Source organism: Hordeum vulgare, chromosome 3H (genome assembly GCF_904849725.1).
Source record: "Hordeum vulgare subsp. vulgare chromosome 3H, MorexV3_pseudomolecules_assembly, whole genome shotgun sequence".
In the NCBI taxonomy this organism is placed as follows: Eukaryota; Viridiplantae; Streptophyta; class Magnoliopsida; order Poales; family Poaceae; genus Hordeum; species Hordeum vulgare.
In genome coordinates, this window is record NC_058520.1 from 113253757 (window position 1) to 113271230 (window position 17474).

The 17474-nt window shown below is 44.2% G+C and overlaps 1 protein-coding gene across 1 annotated transcript; it reads right to left on the reverse strand.

The window, feature by feature from the left end:
• Positions 1-13931: 13931 nt before the first annotated feature.
• LOC123439637 (late embryogenesis abundant protein EMB564-like) lies at positions 13932-14713 on the reverse strand. The gene is made up of 2 exons (XM_045116326.1): positions 14435-14713; positions 13932-14338 (listed from the first exon to the last, which is right to left on the reverse strand). Exons 1-2 carry the CDS (start codon positions 14628-14630, stop codon positions 14208-14210), a joined length of 327 nt encoding a protein of 108 aa, XP_044972261.1. The 5' UTR covers positions 14631-14713; the 3' UTR covers positions 13932-14207.
• Between the last annotated feature and the right edge of the window lie 2761 nt (positions 14714-17474).

Consider the following 17474-nt stretch of genomic DNA (forward strand, 5'->3'; position numbering starts at 1 on the left):
CAAGGCCTAGGGTTCATACTTTCACTAGTGAAGTTCTCTCAACAAAGATAACATAATTGGATCATATAAATAGCCCTCAACATGCAACAAAGAGTCCCTCCAAAGTCACTAATAGCGGGGAACAAATGAAGAGATTATTGTCGGGTACGAAACCACCATAAAGTTATTCTTTCTGATCGATCTATTCATGAGTTCGTACTAGAATAACACCTTAAGATACATATCAACCAAGACCCTAATGTCACCTAGATACTCCATTGTCACCTCCAGTATCTGTGGGCATGATTATATGATATGCATCACACAATCTCAGAATCATCTATTCAACCAACACATAGAACTTCAAAGAGTGCCCCAAAGTTTCTACCAGAGAGTCAAAACGTGTGCCAACCCCAATGCATAGGTTCCCAATGTCACGAACCCGCAAGTTGATCACCAAAACATACATCGAGTACTCACATGAATCCACGTGTGCCAACCCATATGCATAGGTTCCTAATTGTCACAAACCCGCAAGTTGATCACAGTAGATAGACACGTGCAAGACATACATCAAGTGTTCTCAAAGACTCAATCCGATAAGATAACTTCAAAGGGGAACTCAATTCATTACAAGAAGGGAGAGGGGGAAGAACATCATAAGATTCAACTATAGTAGCAAAGCCCACGGTACATCGAGATCAAGACATCTCAAGAACACGAGAGAGAGAGAGAGATCAAACACATAGCTATTGGTACATACCCTCAGCCCCGAGGGAGAACTACTCCCTCCTCGTCATGGAGATCGCCGGGATGATGAAGATGGCCACCGGAGATGGATTCCCCCTCCTGTAGGGTGCCGGAACGGGCTCCAGATTGGTTTTTTGTGGCTACAGAGGCTTGCGGAGGCGGAATCCCGATCTAGGTTTCTTTCTAGAGGTTTCCATATTTATAAGAATTTATGGCAGTGGAATTGCGTAAGTTGGGCCCACGAGGAGGTCACAAGCCTGCACGGTGCGACCAGGGGGGTAGGCCGCGCCCCATGGGCTTGTGACTCCCTCGTGGCTCTTCTGGCCTTCTTCCAAAGCTTCGGGGGTCTCTTTTGTTCCAAAAAATATCATCGTAAAGTTTCATTTCATTTGGACTCCGTGTGAAAAAGGGTCAAAAACACGGAAAAAAACAGAAACTGCCACTTGGCACCGAGTTAATAGGTTAGTCCCAAAAAAGATATAAAATAGCATGCAAAACATCCAAAGTTTGACAAGATAATAGCATGGAACCAACAAAAATTATAGATACGTTGGAGACGTATCAGGGAGCCACCACGAAAGCCAAGTCGCCGGTGTTGTCTACTCGGGGGGATGGTCTTCCCTGCTCGGAGTGCCGGCTCAGCTATGCTTAAGGTTCTATGCTTCACCTTATGATCACACTTGCAGGTGCTGGTGGTGAACACGTGATACTGCCCCTTGTTCAATTGTTTGGGGTTATTCTGAAACCCGCCACGATCTTCCTGTCGTTGGGGATCCCCTTGTGGGGGTGGTTGCTGGAATACTCCCGGCGGGTGGTACTGCTGATTGTGAACTTGGTACTGCCCAGCATTGGGTTGAGACCCGCCCTGCGGTCCCGGGTTAGGAAAACCACCGAACGGGACCTGGCGTGACCCGGATGCGCCGGGTTGTTCCTGTCGCTCGCCCTGTTCACCACCTTGGCCTCTCCTAAGCGCCTCGGCCCGGAATTCCTGCATCACGTAGCAATCCTCCCAAGAGTGAGTCGCCGGTCCCTCCACCGTGGCATGCTGCGGACAAGGGCCTTTGAGCATCTCGTGATAATTGCACGATTTCTTCCCACTAAAGCCCCGCTTTTTCTGGCGCGGGTTTCCGTTGCCCGTATTACTATTAGGGACAAATTCTGCAGGACCCTCCTGTTGTCTCTTTTTGCCGTGCCCGCCATGACGGTGGTTGCCCCGGCCCTGAAACTGAGAATGGCCCTTGTGTAACTCGCCATTCCTGGCGGTACTAACTTTGTTATCGTCCTTCCCGGGATCCTTGGTGTCGTCCGACTCAGCATACCTAGTAAGGGTATCCATTTATTCGCCCATGTCCTGTACTTTCCGCTTGAGCCGCCGTAGCTTTAGTACGAGAGGTTCGTAATGGCAGTTCTTCTCCAGGATCAACACCGCCTGAGCCGCCGAGATGCCTTCTGATGAGTGAATAACTTCCGCGACTCGCCGGGTCCAATGGTGGGCCGACTCATCCGGCCGCTGAACGCAGTGCTGTAAGTCGACGATGGTCATCGGGCGTTTGCAAGTCCCTCTGAAATTCTTGAGAAAGCGCTCCTTAGCTCCGCCCAAGTGTTGATGGAGTTTGGCGGCAGGTTTTTCAACCACGCACGTGTCGTCCCTTCGAGCATCATAGTGAAGTACTTAGCGCAAACCGCCTCATCTATGTCGAGCATGTCCATCGCGAGTTCATAGCTCTCGATTCATGACCTTGGTTCGATATTCGGCGAATAGTTGGGGACCTTCCGAGGCCCTTTGAAGTCCTTCGGCATTCGCTCATTGCGCAGAACTGGTGCAAGACACGACACACCGACGTACTTGGCTCCGGCGTCCGGGGGTGCGGGAGGTGACGACGTGTAAGCCGGGTAGACCTGACCCACCGCGGCTGCTGTCTCTATCTGACGCGTAGCTCGTGCCACGTCCATGATATCTTGAGCTCGCGTGTCGTGCATCCCGAGCAGGTTAGGTTGAGGGAGTCGCCGCGGCCCGATGGTTACCGCGGGTAAGTCCTTGTGGCGACTGATACGTCTCAAACGTATCTATAATTTTTGATGGTTTCATACTGTTATCTTGTCATCTTTGGATGTTTTATGTACCTTTTATATCTTTTTTGGGACTAACTTATTAATTCAGTGCCAAGTGCCAGTTCCTGTTTTTTCTGTGTTTTTGGCTCTTTTCAGATCTGATTTTGGAACAGAGTCCAAACGGAATAAAATCCCCAAAATAATTTTTTCCCGAACGGAAGAAGATCAGGGGGCTTGTGGGCCATGCCAGGAGGGCTACAGGGAGCCCACAAGCCCCCCATCCGCCACCAGGGGGATGGATGGCAGGCTTGTGGCCTCCCTGGCGCCCCCGTGACCTAGCTCCTTCGCCTATATATTCCCTAAAATAGAGAAAAAAAATCAAGGGATCCACGAAAATACTTTTCCGCCGCCGCAAGCTTCCGTTTCCGCGAGATCTTATCTGCAGAGCCTTCCCGGTGCCCTGTCGGAGGGGACTTTGGAGTTGGAGGGCTTCTACATCAACATCATCGCCCCTCCAATGACTCGTGAGTAGTTCACTTCAGACCTACGGGTCCGTAGTTAGTAGCTAGATGGCTTCTTCTCTCTCTTGGATCTTCAATACAAAGTTCTCCATGATCTTCATGGAGATCTATCCGATGTAATCCTCTTTGGCGGTGTGTTTGTCGAGATCCGATGAATTGTGCATTTGTGATCAGATTATCTATGATATATATTTGAGTCTTTTCTGATTTCTTATATGCATGATTTGATATCCTTGTAAGTCTCTCCGAGTCTTGGGTTTTGTTTGGCCAACTACATCTATGATTCTTGCAATGGGAGAAGTGCTTGGTTTTGGTTCTTACCGTGTGGTTACCTTTCCCAGTGACAGTAGGGGCAGCAAGGCACACATCGTGTAGTTGCCATCAAGGGTAACAAGGTGGGCTTTGTCGTAGATATGAGATTGGCCATCTACATCATGTCATCTCGCTTAAGGCGTTACTCTGTTGTTTCGGACTTAATACACTAGATGCATGCTGGATAGCGGTCGACGTGTGGAGTAATAGTAGTAGATGCAGAAAGTATCGGTCTACTTGTTCTGGACGTGATGCCTATAGATATAATCATTGCCATAGATGACGTCACGACTTTGCGCGGTTCTATCAATTGCTTGACAGTAATTTGTTCACCCACCGTCTACTTGCTTTCATGAGAGAAGCCACTAGTAAACACTACGGCCCCCGGGTCTATTCACACCTATCGTTTCCACTTTCGCTTTTACTTTGCTTTGTTACTTTGTTGCTTTCAGTTCTCACTTGGCGAACAATCTATAAGGGATTGACAACCCCTTCATAGCGTTGGGAGCAAGCTTTTTGTGTTTGTGCACGCACTTGTGATACTCCTTCACTGGATCGATACCTTGGTTCTCAAACTGAGGGAAATACTTACCACGGCTGCGCTACATCACCCTTTCCGCTTCGATGGAACACCAACGCAAGGCTCCAAGGCCACGGGGGAATCCTTTGCATATTTGCCTAGGAAGTCCCTTAAGGCGTAGCCGTAGCAGAAGGATTCCTGGTGCCGTCAACACGCCTATTTCTGGCGCCATTGGAAGGTCTTTTGTTATAGTTGTAGTGACTTCTGGTGTGGCTCACCTGAGGCGTGGAGTGCAGTCGATCGAGGCTATGAGAATACTACGGGTGCTGTACGACGGCCGTCTTTAGCATCTCGATGGCGTTTCTAGCCTCTATCTCGGCCGGGGAGTTTCCGTAAATTGACAGGGACTCCAAGTGGCGGCTTGCCGCGAGCATGTTGTTTACGGGATTCGAGAAGTGACCCTGTGGCGTCTGGAACCGAGTTGCATGGGCATCCATTGGTGAGGCGGTGGCGGATTGGGCGGCGGAACCGGACCTCCCCTTGGAGCAGTTTGTAAAGGCCGATCAGGACCCGCCCCGGGGGTGCGCGGGGTGTTGAAAAGGCGAGTTGGATCTAAGTCGGCCGGGATTCGCCCATGGTGCCTCCTTCGGTGAATGGCGTCGGACACGTGCTGTTGTCTCTTGAGCCACCATCCTTCAGTGTTCAACCGCTCCGTCTCTGCTGCGATCGTGACCTGCTGCGTCTCCACCCTGGCAGCTTCTGCTTCCATTTCCTGCTACGCCTTGGCCATTACCTCCCGTAGCTTGGCTAACTCGCTGTTGACAGACTCTTGATTCTCGGACGTACGGTGGTTGCCATAAGGCTGGCGACCTCCGCCGCTAATTCCGCCATGGTTTGCGCTAGAGGTTTGGATGTCCCACCGGTCTCGTTGTTGCCAGTTGGATTTTGCTGAGGCTGCGCTGACCCCGCCATGTAGATGGCGATTTGCCGATGGGACCTCTCGAAGACTTCGGGGTCCATTGCCAACGACAGCCCTCCGAGTTGTCCTTCTTGGAGAGGGTGGATTGAATCTGTCTCACCCATGGATGACTCGCCGTCAAAATTGACCGGGGTGATCTCCTGGACCACCACTTCGTCCTGTACATCGTTTCCCTACGCAAAACCGATGAAGGCGTTGCGACTCCTGTCCCACCGTGTGATGGGGAGGACGTACCTGGCCGGATCGACGATGTCGGTGGAGGTGTCCGGCTCAGGTACGGGCGTCCCAATCATGCCGATGAAGATGTTGATTTTGCCGAAGGGGACTCGCTAGCCGGATTCGACTGAATCGGCTTCCGGCTCCCACAGCGAGTTGTCGATGTAGTACCTCCTCCGGCGGCTCTTCGTCATGATGCCGGCCGCGTAGCTTCCTAACCCCGGTAGGGATCCCTTCGAGAACTCAACTCCACCGTGCGCAAGCCCCACGGTGGGCGCCAACTATCGTGGTTTTGTCACGACAGATGTCCTCGTGAAAGGACTTAAAGATGGAGCCATCACATCTTGGTGGCGACTCGAAGGGGGTGAGCGAAAGCGAGACTCAGATTTACCCAGGTTCGGCCCCTCGTGAGGAGGTAAAAGCCTACGTCCTGCTTTGTGTGGATTAATGGTGGTTTCGATTACAAGGAGGGCGTAACTCGCCTGACCTAGCTCTCGATTCTCTCTAACTCGCCTGACCTTTCCCGGGACTCGTCTTTATATACAGGTCGAGGCCCTAGGGTTTACAAAGTCCTTCCATGCTACTCCTCGTGGCTTTCCTTATCTCTAAGTCGCCGTGCTCTCCACGATTGGGAACTCCCTTGGTAATCTTCAACCGCACAACCTCTTGAACCACCATCCAGCCTTTGGGCCACGAGACACGCGTTGAATGGTAAGTCGCCCCTTGGATGACCCAGCCCACTAAGGGCGGGTTATCCGCAGGTAATATCCCCAACAGGTTGCATCCAAAGTTTCCTCATGTAATAAAAATGAAGAAATCATATATTTTCATGAGTGTTTTGTTGATTATTTGGTTAACAACTCTACTCTAGAGTGTGAATGGATGATCTTTTGTTTTCATCAAAAACAGTAGGATTTCTCCAGCTGCAAAATTTTATTTTATCTTGAAATAAAAATAATATATACAAGCTAACCAAAGATCTAGCAAGGAAAGATAAGAAGACAAAGAATACGGTGTAACCAAACCAGTGAGCTAGTGGAATTGATCTACCCAACTCTGAAAACCACATAATTTCTTCTTTTTTACTCTATGGGTTAGCAGCTTGGTTTCTTCTCAAAACTTCCTTCTGCAGCTATATAAACTTGGTTGGATTCCTTTAAAACTGAAATCATTCCTTGTCAAAACAGCAGAAGCAAATGGAGAATTGGCCAACTTAATAGAACACTTGATCCTATGTACACATATGGATTACGGATGGAACAAAAATGGTGGTTTTATGAACCTGTTTGCAGCAACTATGAATTATTGGGAAAAATAACCGCACAGAACAAATGGCACAACAGCTCATAGATACAACTATGAATTAGTTCAGTTTGTAGCACCAACTCATCAACTTAAGAATCGTCAACCACATATCTAAGGAAATATTACCATGATTTAAAAAAACTGGAATCATATGAAAGAAGCAATAAGTGTTGTATCAAATCATTGGTTCGGTTCAAAAGTCAGCTAACAGATAATAGTGGTGCTGACTTGCCATGAACCATGGTACCGAGAGAGGTATCATTCATCTTACTTTTACATTTTACATGCTAATATTACTATTGTGCCATGGTACCGAGAGAGGTATCATTCATCTTACTTTTACTTGACATGAACCATGTTACCGAGAGAGGTATGAGTGTAATATATTGCACTGAAAGAATGCTCTTCATGTTTGGTAGCTTTGCTTGTTTTGCCGGAATGCTGATTCATTTCCGTTCCGTCAAATTTCAGGCGCTCCATATATCCACTTTTTAGTAAATGTCATGCCCAAATTTTCTCTGTTTTAGGAATTGTCGTCGAATACATTATGTGCGAATACTGCCAAGACAAGCGCGACCTTTGCGACACGCCTTTCCTAGTTGATGATAGGCGCTTCAGCATCATGCTGGATGAGGACTTCGAAGTGGATACAGTAAGTCACAGCGACAAGTCTTTTTTCGTAATTAAGCATGACTTCTTTTGCTTCAACTTATAATTTTTATTTTTTACTATTCTACTAGCGTATCCCCTGCCATGCAAGACATTATATGTTGGATAAGATTGGTTTCAGTACTGAAGAAACTATGGAGGTAAAGATAGTTCACTAGAGGACCGAGCATGGTTGTACTTTTGCCGTAAAATTGTACAATGCAGACACCTACTCATTTTTTGAATGCAAAACTTGGGTAGCACTATGCAAGGCTTATGCATTTGAGCCTAATATGCTTATCACCTTTGATATTCATCCAGAAGATGAAATTGAAGGTAATATCAACATCTGGGTCGATGTGCAGACCCCTCAGTTCTACCTTTATGTGAGTTTCTCAACCACATTTATTAAGTAATTTATATTGTTTATTTAAAAATAGTTGACAACTTATTTCCATTGACAACTTATTTTCATTCTTCAAAAAATGTACGAAAAATGGTAGACATAACCTATTACTACAATGATGAAGCAGAATTAACTTGTTAGGGGATACATCATCTTGTCCAATTTATCATTGATCTTGAGAATTACAATATCAATCAGCGAACTCCGCAACATTATGGTCAACATGTGCCACTAGTGCACGTGGTGAACTACGGTAACATGCATGGAGATTGCATGGTAAGATTTTCTACTATTACGACATCCATGCATATTTTGCATAAATTCTTGTATACTAAACTACATTGCTAGCTACAAAGCTAATACTTTGTTCTTCAACAGAAAATCCCGGAAGATTGTATGCCTCATCTGATGGTACCAAGAGGTCGTGTTGATGTTATGATGATACGACCAGCACGACCAGATCATCCTAGGTATCTGATTTACTCATGTCCATACCGGATTTCTAAAACTATTGTATAGAATATGTATCACTTACTTCTACATCACTTATATTTTGTGATGTAATGTATTTTGTAACCTGTGCAAATATCAGAAAAGAAAAAAATCCTAATATTCATAGTAGTGGCGCACCATCTAAATGTGCGCCACTAGTAAACCCACAGCAGTGGCGCACTTCTGGGCCTACTAATGGCGCACCAGGTGGTGCGCCACTGTTATGTATATTAACAGCGGCGCACCAGGGATGCGCCATTACTATTTATTAGTAGTGGCGTGATAATAGTGGCGCACCTATAGTACGCCATTAATAATCAAAATAGGTGTGCCACTAATAGCCTTTTTTCTAGTTGTGAGGGTAAGAAGGAATAGCGACCATTATCGACGGTCAAAAAATCAAGTGAGGGAGTGTCCACCATATATGAGAGAAGAAGAATGTCGACTGTTGTTGTGAGGGTCCCTTCTCCTTCTTCTCCTTGTGCTAGATATTTGTTATGCACTAGGGGAAGAAGGGGTAGCGACCATCATCGACGGTCGAAAAATGAGGTGGGTAAAATGATGATACCATGCCAACTTTCAATATTTTCAGAGTTCATTTGTAGTGCTTTTCAATTTCAGGGTCAACTAGCTCAAAAATAAATGCACTAAAAATACCAAATGAAGTCAGAAATTGTTGAAAATTTGTGATGTGCCTTTGAATGGTGCAATTTCAACACACAGAAAGTATGGAGTTCAAATAAGTTCAAAAAAATGAAATCCCTTTGTAATAGATGAGTTCTCGTTCGAAACCCTAATACTTCGAGAGAGATTGTCCGTTTTGTACACGAAATGCATCCAGTTTTTGTTGTAACCCTCTCGACTTTTTAGCACATTCTATGTGGGTGAAATGATGATACCATGCCAACTTTCAATATTTTCAGAGTTCATTTATAGTGCTTTTCAAATTCAGGGTCAACTAGCTCAAAAAAATGTAAATGCACAAAAAATACCAAATGAAGTTAGAAATTGTTGAAAATCTATGATGTGCCTTTGAATGGTGCATTTTCAACACACAAAAAGTATGGAGTTCAAATAAGTTCAAAAAATGAAATCCCTTTGTAACACATGAGTTCTCGTTCGAAACCCTCATACTTCGAGACAGATTGTCCGTTTTGTACATGAAGTGCATCCAGTTTTTGTCGTAACCCTCTCAACTTTTTAGCACATGCTATGTGGGTGAAATGATGATACCATGCCAACTTTAAACATTTTCAGAGTTTATTTGTAGTGCTTTTCAATTTCACGATCAGCTAGCTCAAAAACAAATAAGTAAATGCATGAAAAATACCAAAATGAAGTCAGAAATTGTTGAAAATTTGTGATGTGCCTTTGAATGGTGCATTTCCAACACACAAAAAGTATGGACTTCAAATAAGTTCAAAAAAATAAAATCCCTTTGTAACACATGGGTTCTCGTTCGAAACCCTTATACTTCGAGAGAGATTGTCCGTTTTGTACACGAAGTGCATCCAGTTTTTGTCGTAACCCTCTCAACTTTTTAGCACATTCTATGTGGGTGAAATGATAATACCATGCCAACTTTGAACATTTTCAAAGTGCATTTGTAGTGCTTTTCAATTTCAGGGTCAACTAGCTCAAAAAAAGTAAATGAACGAAAAATAGCATATGAAGTCAGAAATTGTTGAAAATTTCTGAAAATATTTAATAGAAAACAAAAAAAGAGTGAGCTAAAAAGAATCAACTAAAACATTAAATAAAATGAATGAATTAAAAATAATCAACTAAAATTATCAAAGTGCTTATTTGTTAAAAAGAATCAAGTAAAATATTAACTAAAAAGAAAAAAAATCAACTCAAAAGAATTTTCATAAAGTTTTTTGGTTAAAATCTTTAATAAAAACTAAAATAGAAAAGAAAAAAAATCTTTAATAGCAAAAAATGAATGTAAAGTTATTTACAAATTTTAAAGAATTGAAATTTGAAAACTAAATATTTAGCTGTAAGTAGAAAAAAACAAAATAAATAAAGCAAAGAACAAAACAAAAATAATGAAAAAAAATTGAAACTATATGAGAATTTATATAGAAAATTCAACCTAGATTGAAAGTGAGAAGTGACCTCACTTCGAATTTAGGTTAAATTTTTTCTTTAATTTCACATATATTTTCAAATTCAAAATTACAGTGCGTTTAGACTCGTAAGCCTGTTTTAGAGAGGAGCTCGACACGGTTGGGGTAGCGGGGCTTATAAACCACTCGCGGCTCCTCTCGACAAGCGAGGTGGGACTAAACTTTGGAATGCCGCCAGTCCAAGGTCTTTAGTCCCGGGTCGTGGCTCGAACCGGGACTAAAGGACACCTTTAGTCCCAGGTCGAGCCACGACCCGAGACTAAAGACCCTCATTTCCCGCCACTCCGCGTGCCGAAAATGGATCTTTAGTCCCGGGTCGTGGCTCGACCCGGGACTAAAGGTGGTCTTTAGTCCCGGTTCGAGCCACGGCCCGGGACCAAAGCTCCGCGTATATAGGAGGTAGTTGGAAATTTGTGATGTCCAAATCGCGGTTTCCATCTTCTTCCTCCTCTCACGCGCGATGCAGACGAACCCTCGACGCTGACTCTTCCCTGACGTCGTCGCCGTCTCCGCGCTCCTCCCCGCCATCGCCTCCCTCGCCGTCGTCGTCGTTGCCTCCCTCGTCGTCGCCGTCGCCCCCTCCCCTCCCGCGGTAAGCCCCCTTCCCCTCTCCTACTCCGGTAAGCCGGCTGGCCCCCTTCCCATCCCGCTCCGGTAAGGCCAGCCCCTCCAGGCGCCGCCACCCCCCCTCCCCTCTCGCTCTAGGCACCCCAAGGCTGCTGCCATTTAGATTTTAGGGCCATCGGTTCAAGATAGAACAAGTTAAAATAATGGAAATTGAGATGCATATGTTAATAAGAAAATCAAGATATATATGTTTGTTGAAGATCTTTTTATGGGCTAACTAGAAAGAAGGGAAAAAATCATTTTTGTAAATTTCATGTAACTAGGCACATTAGGTTTGAATTAGACAACCAATGGTTTCAAACAACTTATTTAAACTTTGGAGAGGAAAAATGGCACATACATATTTCACCAACCTACAAATATCATCCTTTTGTTGGTGTCAATATAATGCATAAAACATTAGTGAGTTTCTCACTTTTGCTTGCTAAATTGTGCTAAGTTTTGTCGGTATGTCCGAGGGGCCTAGCTAGCTATGTTTATATATAGTGTCACGATTGTTGTTTACACACATTTACCACATTAAAATAGGAAATGTCTCACGATGAATATTGGGAGTGTGAATATTGCGCGACTGTCGGGGTATGTGCGACACGCCTCACCTGCGAGACGATAGGTTCTTCAGCATGAAGCTTGACGAGAATGGAGATATGTTCGTCCCTTGCCATGCAAGAAGATATGTGTTAGAGAGGCTCGATTTCAAACACCACGAGAGAATTGAGACGAGGAACGCTAACCTGAGGACTATACATCGTCACACATTTGTTATCAAAGTATTTAATTCAGTTTTTCAAACAGAATTTGGGTGCCCAAAGTGGGAAGATCTTTGCAAGGCATATGGATTTCAGGAGGGTATGGAAATAACCTTCGATCTTCGTCCTGAAGATAATATGACACGCAACATCGACATTTGGGTGGTTGTCGATGATATGCTTCCTGTTTTACCTCCATGTGAGATTCTCATTCCTATTTGTCAAGTAATTTGCATTTATATTTAGAAATAGTTGGTGTTCATCCATATACTAAATTTGTTAAATTATAATTTACAGCTTATTTCGTTTCTTCGAGTGAATTACGGAAATTAATTGACGCGACACACTACACGTATGAATCATATCTAACTTGGAAGGAGAAGGATGTTCTTCTCCACTTTTTTGTGTTGGTGTTCTGGTTTCTAGGGATACCTTTTCGTATAATTTTGGAATTGGCCAAAATTATACATTTTCATGCCACTAGTGCATAGGTTGAGGCCGGATGACATCCGCCGAAATATCTTGCTAAGAGTTTCCTAATTAAGTACGCTCTACTATTGCATAAAGGTGTTGATTACATTGCTAACTAGGTTATTATTATGTTCTTCAACAACAACTGCCACATGATATAGTGCCTCTGTTGATGCACCCAGAAGATCAAATGAAAATTAGAAACCCGCCGAGGGCTGAGTTCGATGCTCCATACTCGAGTAACCTCAAATCAAGATAAAAAAGGCTCCAAATTAGAGCATGTAGAGAAATAAAGAAGGTTTGCAAGCCATAAGTTGAAGACCGTTGGATCTCTGTGCTTCATCATGGAGACATAGGTGCTATTATATTTTATGACATTATACCTAAGAGCGAGGACTAGGTCTAATGAGAGACAAGTTATTTTGGTTTATATTATTACTTGACATGATCGGTTAGGATGCATGCATATGATGACTATTATGATGTTTCTCTATTTTACTTTATGTGTGTTATATGATAACTTGGTATATGATTAAGATGATGATGAGTTGTTAGATGATCGATTAGAATACTATTGCCATTCGACGAAAATGATATGAAATGATATAGTGTAAAAAAGATGCATATATGTGCATGTAACTCGTATCTACATTTTGTAAATATGTTCGACCAAGCACGACGAATGAGATGGTGTAATATATTTGTGACGATGTGCAATATATATGTAACAAATAAATGGAAAAATAGGGGCAGCAAAATAGTGCAAAATCCTAAACCAAAAAATTGCTAACAAAACAACAACGATGAAATAGCCCCGGTTCGTAATACGAACCGGGACTAATACCCCCCTCGCTCCCAGCCCCGCCACGTGAAAGACCATTAGCCCCGGTTCGGGGCAGAAAACCGAAGCAAAACCGGGACTAGTATTAGTCCCGGTTGGGAGCGCCACGTGAAAGGTCATTAGCACCGGTTCGGGACAAAAACCAAGGCCGAACCGGTTCGGGACCAAAAACCAAGGCCGAACCGACTAATGGGTTGGCCCTTTTTCTACTAGTGATGGAAGAGAACAAAGCGATTGTGTTGCACTTTTTTCTACTAGTGATGGAAGAGAACAAAGCGATTGTGTTGCAGTGCATTATTTCTTTTCTTTGGATATGTTCATCTTTAGACTGGCCAGGAATTGATTGTACTCGTGAACAATAGTACAAGCAATTTCGTGAATGGTATACTAAGTAATTAGTACTCTTCCATCCTTATCAATATTGTCGCTGCCTTAGTAGCCCGCAAAATGGAAGTAACACTTATTTATACTATGAGCGTGTTGCATCTTTACTCATCAAACGTCTCATTATCGAGGATATTACTGTCCTAACCATCGATCGAACCACAGGTTGGTTGGTTTGCATATGAGTAATGCTACACATACAAAACACGGGCTTTCAGGAAGATAGTTTGGATTGGAGATTTAAGGGAGGAGAGGGGCCCACCCCCATGAAAATAGGGGAGTTGTTAATTAGGTTGAGAAGATCCTAATCAGCGTGTAAAAGCCACTTTTGTATGTTTAGTATTATTGTTTCATTTGTTTGCATAGCGAAGTAGTTAGCGTGGAGTGTTTCTGCAAGACACGGCCACTATGGTTGGTTGGTTTGCATATAGGGAAGTAGTTAGCGTGGAGTGTTTCTCCAAGACACGGCCACTATCAACTTATATACATACTCCTACACACTTTTGTAGAACGTCCATACATGCCAACATTTTGCAGCCATGGTACATCGATTACGCACGAGCTAACACACGCGCACGTTCATATATAGAGGGGCTACGGCGGCTACAATCCAAGGACAGGACCAAAATTTTGCAGCCAGGCGTACGTACTGGCATGTCCGTGCGAACACGGAGACATGCATCAACGCTATGCTATACTAGGTACGCTACATCCTTCAACCTAGAGAGTAGAACACACACACAGACACACGTACGATATATACAGAGAGTAGAACAACTTGGGGACTTGGCCGGTCAGGCCATACATGCATCGTCTATCTATCTCATTCGCGTCCGAGATCCTTCTTGACCTGCTCGAGCTTCTTCTCGTCCGGCTCGATCACCACCCCGCCCTCACCCTCAGCGCGCTCGTTGCCGGAGCCAGTCGCACGGCTCAGCCCGCCCTTCTTGCGCCCTGCAGCACGCATTCCCAAGCAGATCAACACTAGTTCGAGCAAGAATCGCTGAAAAATTAAACAAGCTACTACTCCTAGGAGTCAACGCACGTAACCTTCCGCCAGGCGCTCCTGCGCCTCAAGGGTCTTGCCGCCGGCGCCGCTCTTGATGACGGTCTCGCCGTCCTCGCGGGCGCGGCGGTCCAGCTCTGCCCTGATCTCCGGGTCCTGCAGCTCCGGCGCCTTCTTCACCTGCTGTGTCGGGATCTCCGGGTCCTGCAGCTCCGGCGCCTTCGCTGCCTGCTGTGCCATTGCTCGTTGTCTGCTCGTGAGCCTTTGATTCAAGTCTGTCTCCGCTAACCTGCTGCTATGCTTTGCTTTGCTTTGCTTGATTGCTTCACCAATGTGCGGAGGCTACATATATAGGTCGTGAACGGCGGTGCGGTCCGTATACGTGGACGGTGCATGCTGCCCAGCCGTGGTGCGCTGTTACCGCGGACTTTCACCCCGGGCCGGCGTGGCAAACATGCATGGAGAGCGCGCCACGTTTTGGTGGGTAGTGATTTCACAGCGAGCACGTAGCGGTGACCGTGGTCAAACGTCTTCGTAAGTACATGCGCCGCGGACTTACTTGGAGGCAAACTCCCTTAGGTCTCATTTGGTTAGGACTTGTTTGGTACTAGTGTTTTTGAGGAAATTGGTGGGGATAATCCTTCAAGGAATTGGATGAAACCCCAACCTTCATCCAATCCCTTCAAATCCCCATTTATTCCCAATACACTAGGTAGGGATAGTGTATTGGGTATTGAGAAAAATACACTATAATTTGAGGATTTGAGGGGAAATGTGGGGATGAAACATGTCAAATACGCTAGAACCTAATGGTGTTATGGGATATGTGGGGATTAAGAGATTTGACCGGGATAATCCCTACAAATTTCCTAAAATACACTAGTACTAGACAAGGCCTTACTGGGAAATTTATCCACTAGTGGAACACATCCATATGTGAAATTGGTTGAAACCATCATGTCATCAACCCCCCTCGTTACTTTGGTGGATTTGTTCCACGTGTGAAGGACGATTCATTTTAACCCTGTGGTTTTGGAGTGGAACGTAGTGGATTGACCCGTAGATATTCTACGCATGGGCTAACCCAAACAAGTTTCTAGGCCTCATCCGGGAACAGTTTCACGTCTTGATGATACACGTGGATCCGAATGAGATCCCGACTGATACACGGGGTCAGGCACAAACCTGTTTGAAATAGAAAGTAAAGAACGAGAGAGATGAATGAAAGATGATTTATTAGTCTTTATTGATGATAGCAATGGGGTATTTATACCCGGACGAAAGTACATATGTTGCTTGGGAGTCCAGTAACTTGAAGTTACTTAAGGGCCAAGTTATTACATAGTTTTCTTGAGAGTCAAGGAAGTGCATGGTTGCTTGAGGACTAAGTAACCTATCTAAGAATTAACTTAATCCTAATCAGCTTAATTAATAAGCAACTAATATATTCTTAGCACTCCTCCTTGTACAACGCCTCTTCTTGAGTATATGCATCATCTTTATAAATTCTTTAAATATTCTTGAAAGTGTCCTCAAAAAACCCTGTGGGAAAAATATGAGGAGAATTGTGCAGACATGTTGCTAAAACTCCTTTAAACTCAGTGGAAAAAATAATAAGGAAAAAATGATGCAACATATAATTATTATTGCCTCTTAATAACTCATATGAGAAAATCTTTGAAGAAGGAGAAAAATCATTGGTGAGTTTAGAGAACAATTGATATGTCTTGAGTACTTCCTTTAAAAATCCCAATAAGGAAAATAGAAAGTATGACATATGATCTTTGAGAAGATATTGCCTCATTAAAACCCCTTATGAGAAACTTCCAAAGAAAACTCATAAGGGAAAAGAGTGCTATCTGATATGCCATTAAAAACTCCTTTAAAACCCAGTGAAAAAATATAAGGAGAAAATGATATGGCATATACAAACACTTGTATTTATATTATCTCGTTAAAAACCTTTTATGAGAAACCATTAGGAAAAAACTGTTGGAAATATGCCCTAGAGGCAATAATAAATTAGTTATTATTATATTTCTTGGTCCATGATAATCGTTTATTATCCATGCTATAATTGTATTGATTGGAAACACAATACTTGTGTGGATACATAGACAAAACACTGTCCCTAGTAAGCCTCTAGTTGACTAGCTCGTTGATCAAAGATGGTCAAGGTTTCCTGGCCATAGGCAAGTGTTGTCACTTGATAACGGGATCACATCATTAGGAGAATCATGTGATGGACTAGACCCAAACTAATAGACGTAGCATGTTGATCGTGTCATTTTGTTGCTACTGTTTTCTGCGTGTCAAGTATTTGTTCCTATGACCATGAGATCATATAACTCACGAACACCGGAGGAATGCTTTGTGTGTATCAAACGTCGCAACGTAACTGGGTGACTATAAAGATGCTCTACAGGTATCTCCGAAGGTGTTCGTTGAGTTAGTATGGATCGAGACTGGGATTTGTCACTCCGTGTGACGGAGAGGTATCTCGGGGCCCACTCGGTAATACAACATCACACACAAGCCTTGCAAGCAATGTGACTTAGTGTAAGTTGCGGGATCTTGTATTACGGAACGAGTAAAGAGACTTGCCGGTAAACGAGATTGAAATAGGTATGCGGATACTGCCGATCGAATCTCGGGCAAGTAACATACCGAAGGACAAAGGGAATGACATACGGGATTATATGAATCCTTGGCACCGAGGTTCAAACGATAAGATCTTCGTAGAATATGTAGGATCCAATATGGGCATCCAGGTCCCGCTATTGGATATTGACCGAGGAGTCTCTCGGGTCATGTCTACATAGTTCTCGAACCCGCAGGGTCTGCACACTTAAGGTTCGACGTTGTTTTATGCGTATTTGAGTTATATGGTTGGTTACCGAATGTTGTTCGGAGTCCCGGATGAGATCACGGACGTCACGAGGGTTTCCAGAATGGTCCGGAAACGAAGATTGATATATAGGATGACCTCATTTGATTACCGGAAGGTTTTCGGAGTTACCGGGAATGTACCGGGAATGACGAATGGGTTCCGGGAGTTCACCGGGGGGGGGGGGGGGCACCCAC

What these genes read in the sequence shown, in the direction of transcription:
- LOC123439637 (XM_045116326.1), bottom strand. Translation starts at nt 14,630, where the DNA reads ATGGCACAGCAGGCAGCGAAGGCGCCGGAGCTGCAGGACCCGGAGATC. An exon ending in GCAGGAGCGCCTGGCGGAAG is followed by an intron (nt 14,339 to 14,434) that starts GTTACGTGCGTT and finishes TGCGTGCTGCAG; the next exon opens with GGCGCAAGAAGGGCGGGCTG.